The sequence below is a fragment of the Quercus suber genome, unplaced genomic scaffold (assembly GCF_002906115.3).
Source record: "Quercus suber isolate HL8 unplaced genomic scaffold, Cork oak 2.0 scaffold_32, whole genome shotgun sequence".
In the NCBI taxonomy this organism is placed as follows: domain Eukaryota; kingdom Viridiplantae; phylum Streptophyta; class Magnoliopsida; order Fagales; family Fagaceae; genus Quercus; species Quercus suber.
This window is the reverse complement of record NW_027069497.1, coordinates 795,836-813,621: the sequence shown is the minus strand read 5'-3', so window position 1 is coordinate 813,621 and position 17,786 is coordinate 795,836. Positions and strand designations below refer to the sequence as shown.

Sequence of the window (17,786 nt, the reverse complement as noted above, 5' to 3'; positions counted from 1 at the left end):
CGTTGTATTAATTACTCTAGGCAATGTTTTGTCTTTTGCATCCAACGGTGGATTGTTGATCCAACGGACAGGGTTCTTCTTCGGAATTTGGACGGGATGAATTACACTCTTTCACCTGTCCCCGTATATAAGCCCTCAGAGGATGTTATTTTTCTTTACTTTACGCATCCTCAGAATACCCAGCGATCTCATTTATTCAGAACCCTTCAAGCTTCTTCGATTTTCTGTCTTCTTTCCTTCCAGGATCTACCAAGACTCCATTTTGAGTTCAGAGATTGTTTTCCACTCTCGTCTGTGTAAGTTTCGGCATCCTTTGGTCCCTTATTTTCTTCTCGGCTAGTATTTTCAACCTTCGAAACCCGTTTCCTGGTCACTGCCTCAATCATTCTCTAAAAATGGGTAAATTCCAACATCTCGTCGATAGTCCGGCGTTGATAGAGGAATTTAAGTGAAAATATGGCATACCGCGGGGGGTGAATCAGAGATATTACCCTCCGGAGCGGATACTAATGGCCCGAAGAGAGGGAGAGGTCGTAATCCCAATAATAGCCTTCATCGAAGGGGGAATGACCCTCCCAATGGGTTCCATCACCTTGAACTATCTTCGCAACCATAGACTCTCTCCTGAGCAGTGCGCACCCAACACCTTTAGGATACTAGGAGCTATCGTTGCCTTGAACCTACAATTAGGATTAGGGCTAACCTGGCATGACCTGGTATATATGTATGAGTGTCATAACCAAAAATGGGCGGGATACTACCTTAAATCCTGATCCGACATCGTTAGATTGTTCTCCTGCCTTCCCAAATCAAATAAAGGGATGAAAGACGACTATCTAATCGTCTCGGGCGCATGGCATGACGGTATACACTGTCCGACCGAGCCAGTAGAGCCAGATGTGACTTCCTAGACTTAGGATTTCTAACAATAGTCTTAGGATCTTCATTCTTCATAACCTGTTTTTTTTTTTATACCGTCATATTTCAATCTTCTGACCGGGTTTGTTTGTTTGTTTTTATTTATTTATTTATAGATAAAGCACATACTACTCCTCGGCTCAGCCTTACCAACACCGCCGCCTTTAATTATCTCCTACGCTCGGAGATATTTGTGAGTGAAGACGGACAGCTCCGGTCCATCCCACTTATACTCGGCTATACACCCAAGAAAATAGATATTCAGCCGGCCGGCAACGCTATTACACAAGGTGATCACCGGCTTTGGCGAATAGACGTCGCTCGGCAACACTTTTTAGCGCCATACGATCTTAAGCCCGTTCCATACCCCAACCCACAGGGTGTTCCATTGCTAATCCGACCAATTCAACAAGTCCCCCTCGAGCCAGTGGTCGTAGGAGAGAGGGTCGGCTCTTCATCCTCTTCGCTAGAGGAACAGATAGACAAGTTCAGATTTGAAGGAGAAGCTTCAGAGGGAGTGCAGGTAATACCCTCCTCAAACTCCGAGGAGGAGGCCAACAGGCAATCCAGTGTCCACCAACCAATTCTGCTAACCACTCTCCCAGAGGACTCTTCGAAAGAAGAAGAGATGTCCGACTTAAAACTTCTGCTGAAGACGAGGGGCAAGAAAGCTGAGTCCAAAGGGACGGGGACTTCCCGACCAGTGATGAATTTACCTCCACCTCCACCCCTACCTCAGGTTCTTGATCCGGGCTTAAAACCAATACCAGACTTAAAGAAAAAGAGACCTCTCAAACCTAAGGAGAGGGAGGTGGTGGTACCACCAAAGACCACAAAGCAATAAAAGGTGGTGAGGGACCATCAGAGCAAGAGGGCCTCATCCGTGAAGAGTAAGGAGGAGCCTCCTGTGGCTGACGTGCACCGAGGGCAACGCACGTGGTCTCCCAGACTGGAACTAGATAGCGTCCCTTTTTCTTGGGAGACCTCTGTTAGAAACTACGATAGGGGAAGAACGGGGCTGATAGCTGAAGCCTTGGAGCAACCACTGCTTCTCCCCCGAGACATGGAGTCATACAGGCGCTTCAGCCAGTATGAACTTTTCATGTCCCTGAAGAGGGACTTGGCCATGGTAAGCGTGCTTATCCAGCTCTTCGATTGGCATGCTAATTTTATGTATTTTATGCTAACTCTTTTACTTTACTGTTCAGATTACCCAGCAAGTTTTCGTGGCCAAAGAGTGGAACCGAAAAGCCTACGTTAAAGCCCAAGCGGAGGCCCACTCTAGGTCTGAGGCGGAAAAAGCTTTGGGCAGTTTAAAGGAAAAGGTCTCTCAGATCTCCGATCAGCTAAAAAGGGTGACCCAGGAAAGGGATAGCCTCAATGCTGGTCTCAAAAATGCTGAGAGCCAGGCCAAAGCCCAACGCAAGCTGCTAAATGATACTCAGAACAATCTGGCCTCTGAGAAAGCTCTTGTGAAGAAACTTCGTGCTGAACTTCAGAAGGCCAGGGAGGCTACTAAGCAGGCTCAAAGGGACGCTCAGCTGGCCAAGGAGGCGATCGAGGCCGAAAAGAAAGTAGCATTCAAACTGGGTGTGGACGTAACCGAAAAAGGGTAAACGGAGCAGTTCACCTCGGTTAACCGAGATTACTGCGACATAACCTGGGGCAAAGCACCAGATGCTGCCGGGGTGCCTGCTGATTCGGAGTTGAGGCTGCCTGGGAGCATTTACTACAATCCTAACATCCGAGAGCTCCCAGAGTCTGACCTTCCTCTCCCAGAACAACTCCCTGAAGCCTCGGAGCAACCTTTAGTCAGCCAAGTCCCTCTGGCCACGCTTGAGGTTTCCAAGGAGTCTGGTCAACCAGGTGTTCAAAGCAAACCAGCTGAACCATCCAAGGACAAGGGCGAGAACTCGAAAAAGGAAAGAACTTCTTCAGAGCCCAAGGATCAGGTTTCAACAGCTGCGGTTACTCAGACAAGCAAGGCCGATGACCCTGTGATCCCTCAGACAGAATCTTAGATACTTAGGGTTTTTCTTTTGTACCTTTTTTTTTTTTTTTTTTTTTTGGAATGTAAAAGATTGTAGACTATCCTGTTTTGGTTAATGAGACGGACTTTATTTTCATTTTCGGTATATATCACATGACTTATTCTTGCTACAAATAACTGTACTTTACAATTATGGTAATGTAGATAAACATAATCACCCTATCCTGCTGATAATATATATAACTAAAATTAGTTCCAAAAAGGACAGTACATAAAAGTTGCTATTAAGTAATGAATATAACAAGTATTATAAAAGTTGGATAGATCTTTTCGCACGTACACCAAGAATATTAGCATAGGTTAGAGTTGATGTTAAACACAGTTAAGAATGTCAGGCAAGATTCATTCTAAAGCTAACCTTCAGTATTAACAGTAACACAAAAGTATTAACTAACTACAAATCACCTGGTCCGAGGGTCACAGGCATGATTAGGTTTAAGTTTAAATACTTAGGGAGAATTACCAAGGGGTGTTAACTAACCTAAATCATTTGGTCCGAGGACTACAGGCATGATTGGATTTAAGTTTAAACACTTAGAGAATCGATAAGGAGTGTTAACTAACCCAAATCATCTGGTCTGAGGACTACAGGCATGATTGGATTTAAGTTTAAACACTTAGAGAACCGAGAAGGAGTGTTAACTAGCCCAAATCATCTGGTCCGAGAACTACAGGCATGATTGGATTTAAGTTTAAGCACTTAGAGATCCGATAAGGAGTGCTAACTAACCCAAATCATCTGGTCCAAGGACTACAGGCATGATTGGATTTAAGTTTAAGCACTTAGAGATCCGATAAAGAGTGTTAACTAACCCAAATCATCTGGTCCAAGGACTACAGGCATGATTGGATTTAAGTTTAAACACTTAGAGGACAATTAAGAATGACAAGTTATCACAGTGACCAAAGAAATGATTCGATTAATAATAGTACCTTTTGAGATTATTTACATTCTAGGGGCGTGGTATTACATGACTATCCAAGTCCTCCAGGAAATATGCCCCAATGCCAGCTCCTGAAGTAATATGATATAGCCCTTCCCAGTTTGGTCCTAATTTCCCCAGGTTGGGTTTTTCGCAGTGCCAACGACTTTCCTGAGTACCAAATCACCGGGTTCTAGGGGCCTTAGCTTTACGTTGGCATCATAGCCCTGCCTGAGTTTCTGCTGGTAATGTGCCAGTCGAACCATTGCATTTTCTCTCCTTTCTTCGATCAAATCCAGGCCTGCTTCTAGAAGTTTATCATTGCTGGTCGGACTAAACGAGCTAGTTTTTAAAGTTGGGAACCCCATCTCCAAAGGAATGATAGCTTCAGCGCCATAAGTCATCGAAAAAGAGGTTTCCCTAGTAGATCTGCGAGGCGTAGTTCTGTAAGCCCAAAGCACGTGTGGCAACTCTTCAACCCACTTGCCCTTTACATCGTCCAATATCTTCTTCAATCCATTAACTATAACTTTGTTAACTGCTTCAGCTTGCCCATTCCCCTGAGGATAAGCAGGGGTAGAGTATCTATTCGTGATTTCCAGTTCGCTACAATAACTCGGAAACGCATTACTGTCGAACTGTAAGCTATTATCCGAGATGAGAGTATGAGGAACTCCAAAACGAGTAATGATATTCTTCCATACAAATCTTTGCACATCTACGTCTCGGATATTAGCCAGAGGTTCAGCTTCAACCCATTTGGTGAAATAGTCTGTGCCGACTAGAAGGTACTTCCTGTTTCCTGCGGTCTTTGGGAATGGACTCACTATATCCAAACCCCACTGTGCAAACGGCCACGGACTAGATAGTGGGTTGAGGACTCCACCTAGTTGGTGTATGTTCGGCGTAAATTATTGACATTGATCGCACTTCTTTACATAATCATGGGCTTCTTTTTGCATGTTCGGCTACCAATACCCTTGAGTAATGGCTCGGTGAGCCAAAGATCTGCCCCCAATGTGACTCCCACAAATTCCTTCATGCAACTCTTCTAGTAGTGACTCAGCCGTCTCTGGATGAATACATAACAAGTATGGTCCCGAATAGGATCGTTTGTATAATTTTCGGTCTTTAGACAGCCAAAATCTGGTTGCCTTCCTTCAAATTTTGTCAGCCTCCCCCCGTTCTTCCGGAAAAATGTCATCTTTCAAGAATTTGATTATAGGGTCCATCCAGCAGAGACTGTCTCTGATCTGGTGGACTCGGACTGCATCCCCTCCTGTCCCGGTGGGCTTATGGAAATCCTCGATGAGGATAACTCTCAGTAAATTTTGCTCCGAAGAGGTGGCTAGTGTGGCCAAAGAATCGGCATGTGTGTTACTGCTTCTAGGAACATGTAGCAAGCTGAAAAATTCAAATTCCGACTGCAGACGTTTGACTCAATTCAAGTGTCCTTGCATTCTTTCATCCTTCGCTTCAAACTCCCCCTGTACTTGGCCCACAACTAATCTTGAGTCCGAGAACAACTCCACTGCCTCTCCTCCCATTCTTCGAACCATAGACATTCTCATCAATAGGGCTTCATACTCTGCCTCGTAATTGGTTGCACCAAAATCCAGCCTTAATGACTTTTCAATGATGATTCTCTCTGGAGATATCAAGACTAGCCCTACTCCAGAACCTTTTCGGTTCGCAGCGTCGTCCACATATACTTCCCAGCAGGCAGGATCTTGTTGAGAAATCATGCCAACCGATTTTCCATCCATGTCTCTCTCTGTCGTTATTTCTTCTAAGCTGGGTTCCGTGAACTCGGCCACTAAATCCGCAAGGATCTTTCCTTTGATTGAAGTGCGAGGCATATACTTGATATCAAAAGCCCCTAAAATAGTACCCCACTTAGCTATCCTCCTCGTGTAGTCGGCACTTCGAAGTACGGTCTTAAACGAGAATTGCGTGAGCACAACGACAGTAGGTGCTTAGAAGTAGTAGGGCAATTTTCGTGTTCCAAGTACTACTGCCAAAATAGCTTTTTCCAATGGCAAATATCTGATCTCGGCCTCATGTAGAGACTTACTCACACAGTAAACCGGCCTTTGTATACCTTGATCCATTCTTATCAACACTAGACTTACAGCATGGGGAACCACCACGATATAGGCAAACAAGACCTCATCTAGTTCAGGGTTAGACATAATCGGTGGCCGAGCCAAGTAGTCTTTAAGTTGTTGGAAAGCTGAGGCACATTCTTCAGTCTATTCAAATCCGTTCCACTTGTTGATCAACGAAAAGAAGGGTTACACCTATCCGCGGACCTGGAGATGAATCGGTTCAAAGCAGCTGCCATCCCTGTTAACTTCTGAACCTCTTTCGGATTCTGAGGAGGCTGCAGATTTTGTATAGCCTTTATCTGATCGGGATTACCTCAATTCCCCTGTGTGTTACCATGTAACCCAAAAATTTGCCTAACCTCACACCAAATGAGCACTTCGAGGTGTTCAAGCGCAACTTGTGTCTTATCAGGGTTTCAAAAACATTATCAAGGTCCTTCATATGCTCAGAAATAACTTTGCTTTTTACCACCATATCGTCTATAGATCTCAACGCTTTTGCCCAATTGTAATTCAAACATCTTGGTCATCATCTGCTGATAAGTAGAACATGCATTTTTCAGACCGAATGGCATCACTTTATAATGGTAATTACCAATAGGGGTACAAAAGCGATTTTCTCTTGGTCATTTGGGGCTAACAGTATTTGATGGTGACCTTGGAAAGTATCCAAGAAACTCATCCGAGGATGGCCGACAGTAGCATCTACTAATTGATCAATTTTCGGCATAGGGAAAGGATCCTTAGGACAATCCTTATTTAAGTCCGTGAAGTCTACATAAACTCGCCACTTTCCGCTCTTCTTCTTTACCACCACAGTATTTGCCAACCATTCGGGATAAAAAACTTCTTTAATTGCCCCAGCTTGTTTGAGCTTCATCACTTCTTCTTTGACTGCATCTGCATGCTCTTTGAATGGCCGCCGAGGAGGCTGCTTCTTGGGTATACTCAGTGGGTTGACCTTCAAATGATGGCAAATGAACTTTGATCTACTCCTGGGGCTTCGTAAGTACTCCAGGCGAATACGTCAATATTTCTTCTAAGGAAATCAATTAGCTCTTCTTTTTCTGGTTGAGGTATCTGAGACCCGATTTGAAAGTATCTTTTAGGATTGCCCTCAATTAAAACTTGCACTAAGTCCTCGCATTTAGCGCCTTCATCAAGATCTTCGACGGGTGACAACCGACCTCTTAACTGCTATAAGTCTCCCTCCGCCCTGACTGAGGATTCAGTTTCGGGCTTGTGTCATATGGCAACCTCCAAGCATTGTCTAGCCGAGGTTTGATCTCTGCGGATTTCAAAAACGCGCCCTTCAAATGGATATTTAACTTTTTGATGCAGAGTGGAGGAAACAACCCCTAGCGTATGTAACCAAGGTCTGGCTACAATTGCCGAATAAGGGGAATAAACATCTACAACAATGAAATCCACTTCCACTACTTCTGAGCCAGTCTGTACGGGCAGCCGTATCTGTCCTTTCGGGGTGACCATCCTTCCCTCGAAGCTAACCAAGGGAGAACAATATGGAGTTAAGTTATCAAGCTTGAGGTTCAGCCCCTTGTAGAGGTCAGGATACATAATCTCCACCGCGCTACCCTGATCCACCATCACCCTCTTCACATCATATCTCCCGATTCTGAGGGTGACTACCAAAGCATCGTCGTGAGGTTGAATGGTTCCAGCTTTATCCTCGTCCGAAAAGTCTAAAACAGGCGAGACAGCCGGTCTAGAACTCCTCGGATCTGGACCAATATCCCCTACTGGTAGCCGAGCCACTGACATAACTTTGGACGGCCAGGACCCTGTTCTTCCTGGCGCTACGAAAATGACGTTAATAATACCTAATGGAGGTTTCGTAGAATCACTCTTCTCGGACCCAAAATTCACTTGACCTCCTCGGCCACTGGAGTGGTGCAAAAGATACCTTAACCTGCCTTCACGGACCAGTTGGTCCAAATGATCCCACAAACTTCTGCAGTCTTCAGTGGCATGCCCATGGTCTTGGTGGTATTGACAATAGAGATTGTGATTGCGTCTCTCAAGGTTCCCTACCATTTTACTCGGCCACCTAAAGAATGATTCATTCTTGATCTTTTCCAGAACTTGATGAACTGGCTCCTTGAACACTGCATTGACTGCCTGAGCATTTGTTGACCCCGACTGCCCAGCGAAATCTCTCCGCGGCTTATTGTTGTTGTAACGATCTGACCTGAAGTCCTTCCTGTCCTGGGGGATAACCTTATCCTTACCCTTCCCTTACTGCTGATCTTCTTTAACCCTTTTATATTTTTCAATACAGTCCATAAGTTGACGCATGTTAGTGACAGGTTTGTCGGATAAGGATGTCCTTAAACCATGATCAGTAAGGAGACCTAGCTTAAACGTGTCTAGGGCCATTGCATCAAAGTTACCCTCCATATCATTAAACATCTCCCAATATCTATCTGAATACGCCTTCAAGGTTTCACCTTCATGCATGCTCAAGGATAGCAGAGAAGACAAGGGTCTAGCCACTCTTCGGCATGTGACGAAATGTGAACCAAAAGCTTGAGTAAGCTCTTGGTAGGAATTGCCGGAGTCTGCTTTCAGGTTGTCGAACCACCTCATTGCCACGGGTCCAAGACTAGAAGGGAATACCTTGCACATCAAAGCTTCATCTCTGGAGTAGACAGCTATCCTTTGGTTAAAATGGCTTACATGTTCCACAGGGTCTGTTTTACCGTTGTAAATAGTGAAGGTTGGCTGGTTAAAGCGCCGAGGAAGCTTTGCTCCTTCAATCCTGTGCATGAAAGGTGACCTAGAGATTTGATTCAAAGCCTTGCTCATGGCATCATTTCCCACCCCTCTATGTGATGGCCTTTGAGGTTGCTTCTTGCGACGGTGTTCATCTTCATATGAAAAAGATTCACTGATTGGAGTTCAAGACCTTTGTTCATAAGTGATGTCTTGTTCGTCACCCGAGTCTTCATCAGAATGCGAGGCAATACGTTTTCTTTTCGCATGGTGCAACTCCCTTCTTAACCTTTCAATTTCTATTTGCATGTTATTCTTCTCTGCATGAGACACATGACTTCCGCCACGAGGTTGACTTCGCTCAGTGTGTGTAGTATGCACACTGCCCTCACGATCTTATCTCCGCTCCAAATTGAGAAAAAGGATCTATATACTGGGACACCCTAGATTCTGCCAGTTGTTGCCCTGGTTCCGCCATAACCAACTGCTGTTGCTTCCCCTCACACTTAAGCTCTTCCCACAGACGGCGCTAATTGTAGGGTTAGGAATTGTGGCCCATGCCCAGAACAATGAATTTGTAGAGAATGGGTCAAAGAGCTAGATTGATTATGAAATTGACAACAATTAATCACAACCCTCAAGCATAAACCAACATGAAGTTACTCAAAAAATGGAATGACTTTGTTCTCGAAGAGGCATATCATTGATCATGTAGTGGTTACAATTCTTAAAAATACAGTAAGGTTTTCTTTTTCTTTTTTCCACCTCCCTTTCTCAGGAGCCTCCTTCCTTTATATATCCTCCCTTCTCCTCATCTCCATCGTCCACTTGTACCTCATCCGTGTGCCTACTTGAGTATATGTCATGTCAAACATCTCATTTAGCTCTGTGTGAGTGGCGGTAGGTGAGGTTACACTGTTCAGGGGTCTTCTCCACATAAATGCGGCTAGAAAAGTTGCTGCAGAGCATTAAATACGGTGGTAGCAGCTTTTTCTTTAGATATTTCTTCATCATTATCGTCTCCAAGTATACTCAAAGCTTATCTTGATCAGGAGGAGTCCTCAGAAGATCATTTTGACCTTTTATACGTTCAATTGATCCATACTATTCGCGTCAGAGGAATATAATCTCTTCGGACAGAAGTCGACCTCTTCGGATTGTAATCACATTTCTTTCTGGGGGTCCCTCTTCCAGATGAGCCTTGCCCTTACCTCTTTTTCTCTTCGGACGCACAGTAATCCTCGCATGGGGCTTTACGCCCACTACATTAGATTGGGACTTTTCCCCCCACAGATGTTTTAACTAATATATCATTACCAGACCCAAATCTTTACCCAATAATAATAATAACAACTACATTTTCTAGAATATTACAATTATAATATGAACCTAAAAATAATGAAAAAAAATGAAAAAGAAGTAGAATAGGTTGACAAAAAAAGAAGAGAGAAACATGAAATACATATTACATGGTGGAATGGAGGGTCTCAAAACTGAAATGAAATATGGTTTGGTTTTCAAACCTAGTAAAGAAAGAGGTTCAAGATTTTTAGGTCAGACCTGGGTTTGACCAAGGTCAAACCGCAATAATGTCATATATAACTAATTTAGTAATTAATTAATATGAAATAAATAAAATAAATATACAAATTTATAATCTTGATTTAAAATTTAAAATATCCGAATATATTCAAGTATAAAGGAGGCTTAAAAACAAAATGATATTTCTAGCAATTTATTATAGGCTTTAAATAAATATTTATCATTTGAAATATTTTTTAGTGCAATAGTCAATATAAAAATATCTTTAAAATCGAATATGAGTATGACTTTATGCCATTAAAATATTTGAACTCTTTATTACTGTGACAAGTACGACTACAAATAAATAAATAAAAAATAAAAAAATCTAAATAGCTTAGCTGTAAACCATTTTGACCGTGGCTTTTAAGACCAATGGTCAATACATTAATCATGTTGGGATAAAACCAAAAATTCATACCCTCACCTCTTTCTCATAAACAAACGACCCATGTTCTACAGAACTCACTATCTCTGACCAAAATCACAAGGTAAAGTATCACCTAGTCCACGGTGAAGCTGAAATAGTGAAGAACGAAGTCTAAGGTGAAGCTGTGACTTTAGATCTGGCTATTCCAAGCATTCTTCTTCCTCTACTTAATCATGGGTGGAGTCTAAAAAAAAATTGACTTCTCACCTCATCTATCTCTCTCTTCATCCTCTCACAGCAAAGGAGGGTGTTGTAATGGTAGTGGTTGTGATTTGTGGATTTGGCTCATGTTTGTGATTTATGGGTTTGGTTTGTGCTGGTTATGTACTATGTTTGGAGAAATTTATGGGATGAAGAGGAAGATGAGGAAGAGAGAGATGAGATTATTTTGGTTTTGGTGATTTATGGGCTCGTGATATAGAGGGAGATGGGGATGAAAAGAAGAGAAAGAGTTGTTCGGTTTTTTTTTTTTTGGAAAGGAGAAGGAGATTGGTGGAGAGCTTTTTAGAAAAAGTATCAAGCGAAGAAATAGTGAGAAATAGTTTTTCCAACAGAGTCTCGTATTGGAAGGTTGATTGTTTATTTATCATGTCGTCTTCGTCTTCGTCATCATCTCTTTTAATTCTCTGTTTCTTCTAAACCTTCATGCTTCCTACCACGGCTTCAATTTGCTTGGTCTAAGGAAGAGATCGACCTTTGTTCTGAGGAATAAGATGTTTGTTGGTTTGTGGGTATGATGGGTATGGTGTCTTTAGATGTTTTGCTGTTGGTTTGTCGTGGGTCTGATTGTCGAGGGAGATGGTAAAGGAGGAGCATTGGGTTGGGGGAGCTAGTAGAAGGAGAGAAGGCAGGGCGTGCATTTTGGAGAAAGAAAAGACAGAGCATTGGGTTCGGGTTTTAGAAAAGTTTTATTATGTTTTTTTTTTTTTTAATATTGTGCTGACGTGGAACATTATGGGAGTTTCATAGGTTTCAATTATATATATATATATATATATAGATGATTTATTTTTATATGTGAGGATGTTTAGTAAGTTATTTTGAATACATAAATTGGGTATAAAATTCATCATACATGGTTTGACATTGTTTTCTTTTCTTTTCTTTTCCTTTTAAGTTACTTTTTTCACTTACAGATACTCACATAAATCAAGTGGGGCACTTTGTGTTTTTACCATATTTACGGAATTGCCACTATTTTCATTTTCTATGGGCCCTTTGCATTTTCAGAATATTTACGAAATTGCCACTATATTCACTTTCTATGAAATTGAAAATGCTAAAAATGTGTTTTCATTGTTTGTATTTATATCCAACTTTTAGAATACTAAAAATGAAAACTGAGTACAAATTCTTAAACCAAAAAAACAAGTTTTTTTTTTTTTTTTGGTAGGTCCTACTGAAAACTAAAAATTAAAACAAAAGACACTACTTTTTTTTCAACTAACCAAACATACCCTAAGCTTTGAGATTTAGGTTTGTAAATTGGCAAGTATAGAAAGCATCCGCACCAACTCTTGTATAATAGGAAAAGAGATGAATTTTACACATTTGAGTCACAAAACTTCCCATGTCAGTCCTTCTAAAACTGTGTATATTTACACATTTGCTATAGTAACCGTGCATATATACACAATTACTGTAACTGCTTATACTATTATTTTATTAATTTCGCTCATTTTTTTCTCTCTCTTCTCCTTGTGCAAAACGACCATCATCTTATTTTTCCTCAGATACACACAAACACACCCACACAAACACATCCACACAGACAAATCAACACAGAAATACACAAACACACCCACACGAACAAACCAATAGAGAGAGAGAGAGAGAGAGAGAGAGAGAGAGAGAGATCGGTGTTGGTGTTAGCTACTTGTGGATCGGTGGATCGGTGTTGGTGGTGGAGATTAGAGTTTGTGGGTCTGGATGCTTGTGGATCGGTGCTGGCAGCAGAGATCGGTACTTGTGGGTTGACAGAAATGGGTTTTGATGCTTGTGGATCAGTGCTAGTAGTGAAGATTGATGCTTGTGGGTTTTGATTCTTGTGGTGCTTTTGGTGGAGAGCTAATCTGACTGTGAGAAGAAGAAAAATAAAATGCTTATGGAAGGGAGGTGATCTAACCATGACCATGAAAGGAAGAAGGAGAAAAATAAGAAGAGGAGGGATTGGTCTGAGAGAGATAAGGACAAAGACAAAGATAAAGAGATAGAAATAAAAGAAAAATAAAAATAATAATAATAAAATATTATTATTTAAATAGAATAGATTGTAAAATAGATGAATTAATGTGGGTGTTTTGGAAAAGTGGTAGTGTAAAATAGAAAAAAATAAGTTCTTATTGTAAAATGGACGGAAAATTTTGGCCAGACTGATACAATTGCTCTAAAGGAATAAGCTTCATCAATCAAGGAGACAGCTGTGTGGATTTTCTAACAGATATTGACTGAATAAGGAGAGTGGGAAATTTTCTATCTACTTGTCTAACACATTCAAGCCTTGCAAACAGGATGTGGCTTTTTATGCCTCATCTCACATTTGTCTCCATCTATAAGAAGCTTAAAATTACAAAATTATGATGATGCCATTGATCTCCTTAACCAACATAGGGTCATCAATGCATTAAATTGACTGGTTCAACGACTTGCAACAAATTTTTCACCACATATATTGATTAAATTCCCATAGCTTCAACTTCACTTTAAAAATTAAAAAAAAAAATTAAAAAAAAAAAAAAAAACAAAACAAAAAAAAAAACAAACAAACAAAAATCCACTTGTTCAAGTAGCAAAAATTTTCATAATTTTTTTTTCGAATTTTCAAACTGACATTAATGAACATCATTTAAGAACAATTGTTCAATGACGACAACTCAGTCTGACAACAAATAAGGAAACTTTTAAATGGTTATTGTATTCTTAAAAGTCGTTAACAAATACATCCAAGTGAGAATCAAATGATCCACATTCACTTGATGACAAATATCTTTTAGTTCTCCTGCTATGATGATGCTATTGGTCATCTTAATTAAGCAACTTAAGGTCGTCAATTACATTAAATTGACTGGATCAACAAACAAACCTTTCGACACATTAATTAAATTTACATGGTTTTATAAATATGCATTCTAATCCATTGTTCAAATAGCAAAAATCAAAGTACAAATGTTCAAGTACCCAAATTATTATAATTAAGTTAAGAAAAATTGTTCAGTGGCTACAATTTGCCCAGTCATTCAGAACAAAGTAACAAACTTCTTAATGGTTTTTGACTTCTAAAAAGTCACTAACAAATGCATCCAAGTGAGAATGAGAAGATCCACCTTCAGTAATCGCTTGATGGCACATATTTTTTAGTTCTCTTGCTCTTTTCCAAGTCTTTTTTCTCTCGCAGCTTTCAAGCTCCATAAACCTTTGTACGAGTTCTAATATATCTTCTTTTGTCACCAATATTTCACTTCCCACCTGTGCTCTCTTCACCCTCCATCCAATCTTCCAGTCTTCCACAATTTGCCTACTGTTAGGAACTTGATCCAAAAATAAGGGGAAAGTAAGCATAGGAATGCCTGCATAAACAGCTTCTTGAGTAGAATTCCATCCGCAATGGGACCAAAACCCCCCTATAGAAGGATGGCACAACACTCTCAATTGGTCACACCAAGGCACTACTAACCCTGTATCACCACAACTCTCTTTCAGCCGAGAAGCTTCTCCACGAGCCACCCACAAGAACCGAACACCACTATTACGAAGCGCAGCTGCAAATTCATCCATTTGGGTGTCTGTGAGCACAAAGAAACTTCCCAATGAAATATACAAGACAGAGCCTGCAGACTGGGAATCCAACCATTTTAGATAGTCAGGGTTGTTGTCACTAGTTGTAGTTATAAAGGAACTATGTTCAAGTTCCATGTAACGTATGGCAGGGCCAATAGGGTACACAGGGAAATGAAATATTGCTTTCAAAGTGTCGAAGGCTTGAGGTTCAAGCTCATAAACAGAATTGATTAGAAGATACTGTGCTTTGGACCCCTTTGAAATGCATTCCATGACCATTTCCATTCCCCGCGGGTCGTTTTCATGAAACACTGTTCGTAAGTCTTCTAGATGGTTTGAAGAAATTCCCAATATGTTATCCACATGCTCTTCTCCTTGATCTATCACACCAAATTAAGCAAATATGCACCAATCGCAAATCAATTGGTTGCACTTCATATATATAGGTTGGCTTAGTGAAAAAACAAAGAGTGGTTAGTTACGAAAACTAGAAATAGAATTGAGGTTGCTCCCACTTGCATATTTATATATACATTATACATATATTCTAATTTACCAAGTGTTTGTATGTCTATAGAGTACTGGTAAAATCAATTAAATAACTCAATGGAGGGTGTAAACTAGCTTACTATTAGTCTAGTAGCGAACCCTGATTTTTTATGGTTATACTTTCAAGGCTTTATTTTACCAACAAATGAAATTCGAAGGATACATATTTTTAGTACTTCCATTTTCACATGCATATAATAGATTATAGAACCGCATTCAATATTCCCCACCTTCAATTTTAGGGGCATTTGGTACTAAATTAAATTGTGAGAGAATTCCATAGCTAGCACACAACCCTGATGAATTAAAATTTATTTGTTTTGCTTTTTGTTTTTGTTTTTTTAGTTTTGTAACGAGGTTCCATTTCCACCACAAAGTCATAAACAGAACCAAAGAGGGAAGGATGGAGAGATGAGGAAGGTTCCATAGATATATATTACACGTAGCAGACCATGAGGCTGTCAAATCGTGTCTTGGAACAAATTTGATATTCAAAGAACATATAAAAAAAAAATCCAAAAAAAGAAGAACACCAAAAACAAAAAGATAAGACAAGCTCAAATGTCATTGTAACAGAAGCATTAATAATATATTCAATAAGGTGTAGATCTATTCTACCGTTAGTAATTTAATATAGTTAACATTGAATTTTAATCATTTTCGAGTAGTCATATGTTATTTATAGTATATCATTATCATGTGAGTATTAAATGAATATTCTTAAGATTCAACTTATGATGCCTCAGTTTGTTCCTCGCTCTAAGAAAGTATACCATGTTTCGGTAATACCAACTCAACATCTGTTTTGGTATTTTTTACTCAATAAATAAGTGACGCTTGTTTCAAAAAACTACATCAGACTATCCTAATAAATTAATCACAATTTTCTATACTATCAGGAAGATAAATTAATCATTTATTAAAGTAGTCTAATGTGGTTTTTTGAAATAGGTGTCACTCATTTATTGGATAGGAAATATCAAAACAGATACTGAGTTGGTATTACCGAAATATGGTATATTTTCTCCCTTGCTCTTAAGAAAGTCAACAATTCTATCCTTTATGCTTTCTTTTGTTTTGATTTTTTTTTTTAATAAAAAAAATTCTATATATGATCACAATTGCAAAAACTTTTGTCATAAATTATTAAATAGGGCAATTGTATGTAATAGACTATCACTTTCATATGATCTTAATTCTTAAAACTTTTTCTCCACTATTTTTAATTGATCACATCAGAATTAAGATAAAAGTTTTGATTCAAAAATTGTCTCCTAACTTCTTCAACTAATTCAACATTAATAATTATTTTATGAGAAAAAGACATAAATATGTTAGCATGAAAATTATAGCATAGCAAGCAATGCTAGTACTAGTGCGCAAACCTATTAAGTGAAGTGGCAAAAGTTGCGGTTGAGCTTGTGCGAAAACATGATAATGATGTAGCGACGAGAAAAAAGAAGCGGACATGGTCCAAAGCGAGGCCAACGGAATATTCCTTCGAATTCCGACCCCGAATGACCACTGCAGCTCAAAGTCAGCAATGATTCTAGCCACCGGCGGCTCAAGCCGATCAAGGAGCTGCTCAAATGATAATAACTTGCACAAGCTCATCAGGGCGTTGATGTGGCCTTGGCATGGGAAAGGCATCGCCACCACGTGGAAGACAGTGGTTGGTTCGGCGCCGGTAGAATCCATAATCGGAAACTGAATGGATCTGCTGAAGATTGAAGAAGAAGAAAAAGTCAACAAGTTGACAGGCTGCTGGTATTAAGGCTTAAGACAATACACCTACAATGCTACTTCATGCTAGTATTTAAGCTAGTTACTTGTACGAGGAAACTCCGAAATTGTCATTGCACATGTATGAGATTAATTTATTCAAGCTTATAAGAGTAAATTGTCCCTGCATATGAGCTTAATTTATATATATTATTACTGACGGAGGCACAAAGAAGCTACAATTTTTTTTTCCTTTTTTTTTTTTAAATACTATTTTGATCTTAAAGTTTATCAAAGGTTTGTTTTACCTCTCTAAATTTTAAAAAATTCTTTTTTCATCCTTAAAATTTGTAAAGAAATTTTTAAATAATTTATAAACAAAATTAAGGATAAAAAAAATAAAAAATAAAAACTTTTTTTAGTCGTTTAAAGACGACTAAAAATAAATCTTAAGCACATAGAGTAAAACATTTTAATAGTTTAGGAACTAAAAATAAACTTTTCAATTATTTAGACACAAAAAATAAACTTTTTAAAATTTAGTGATGAAAAATTTAGGGACTTAAATAATATTTTACTCTTTTTTTTTTGGCAAAAATGCACTTTTCGTCTCTATATTTTGGCCCGATTCTCATTTTAATCCTTACATTTTATTTTTATCATATTTAGTCCCTATTTAGGAAAACGTCATCCATTTGAATCTCAAGCGTTAGTGCCTTAATGGAAATATCATATGTGGCAAACAGCGGATTAAAATACTATTTTCTCTCTCTTATGTGCCTCTACTCCTCCTGCCAAATCACCTTCCCACCTTAATTTCTTGCACGTGAGCTTCACATGACACAATCACATGTCCAACCCACACATGTGACAAAAAAAACCCCAAATGTTCTAATGTTCTAGTGTTAAACCCTAATTTTAGAAAATACGTTCACCATCACTGTCATCCTCAGCCACACTCCTTACCCAAATTTGATGAAACCTTAGATCAGCCC

At 39.6% G+C, this 17,786-nt stretch overlaps 3 protein-coding genes across 3 annotated transcripts; all 3 read right to left on the bottom strand.

The window, feature by feature from the left end:
• Positions 1-4,019: 4,019 nt before the first annotated feature.
• LOC136066359 (uncharacterized) lies at positions 4,020-6,474 on the bottom strand. The gene is made up of 4 exons (XM_065770535.1): positions 6,313-6,474; positions 6,024-6,143; positions 5,385-5,828; positions 4,020-4,733 (listed from the first exon to the last, which is right to left on the bottom strand). The coding sequence occupies exons 1-4, from the start codon at positions 6,472-6,474 to the stop codon at positions 4,020-4,022; spliced, it is 1,440 nt and encodes a 479-aa protein (XP_065626607.1).
• A 770-nt stretch (positions 6,475-7,244) lies between these two features.
• LOC136066358 (uncharacterized) lies at positions 7,245-9,210 on the bottom strand. Its single transcript, XM_065770534.1, has 3 exons — positions 9,167-9,210; positions 8,325-8,907; positions 7,245-8,225 (listed from the first exon to the last, which is right to left on the bottom strand). Exons 1-3 carry the CDS (start codon positions 9,208-9,210, stop codon positions 7,245-7,247), a joined length of 1,608 nt encoding a protein of 535 aa, XP_065626606.1.
• Positions 9,211-13,962: 4,752 nt separating this feature from the next.
• On the bottom strand, positions 13,963-16,940 carry LOC111986179 (UDP-glycosyltransferase 87A2). The gene is made up of 2 exons (XM_024017799.2): positions 16,455-16,940; positions 13,963-14,900 (listed from the first exon to the last, which is right to left on the bottom strand). The coding sequence occupies exons 1-2, from the start codon at positions 16,765-16,767 to the stop codon at positions 14,002-14,004; spliced, it is 1,212 nt and encodes a 403-aa protein (XP_023873567.2). The 5' UTR covers positions 16,768-16,940; the 3' UTR covers positions 13,963-14,001.
• Between the last annotated feature and the right edge of the window lie 846 nt (positions 16,941-17,786).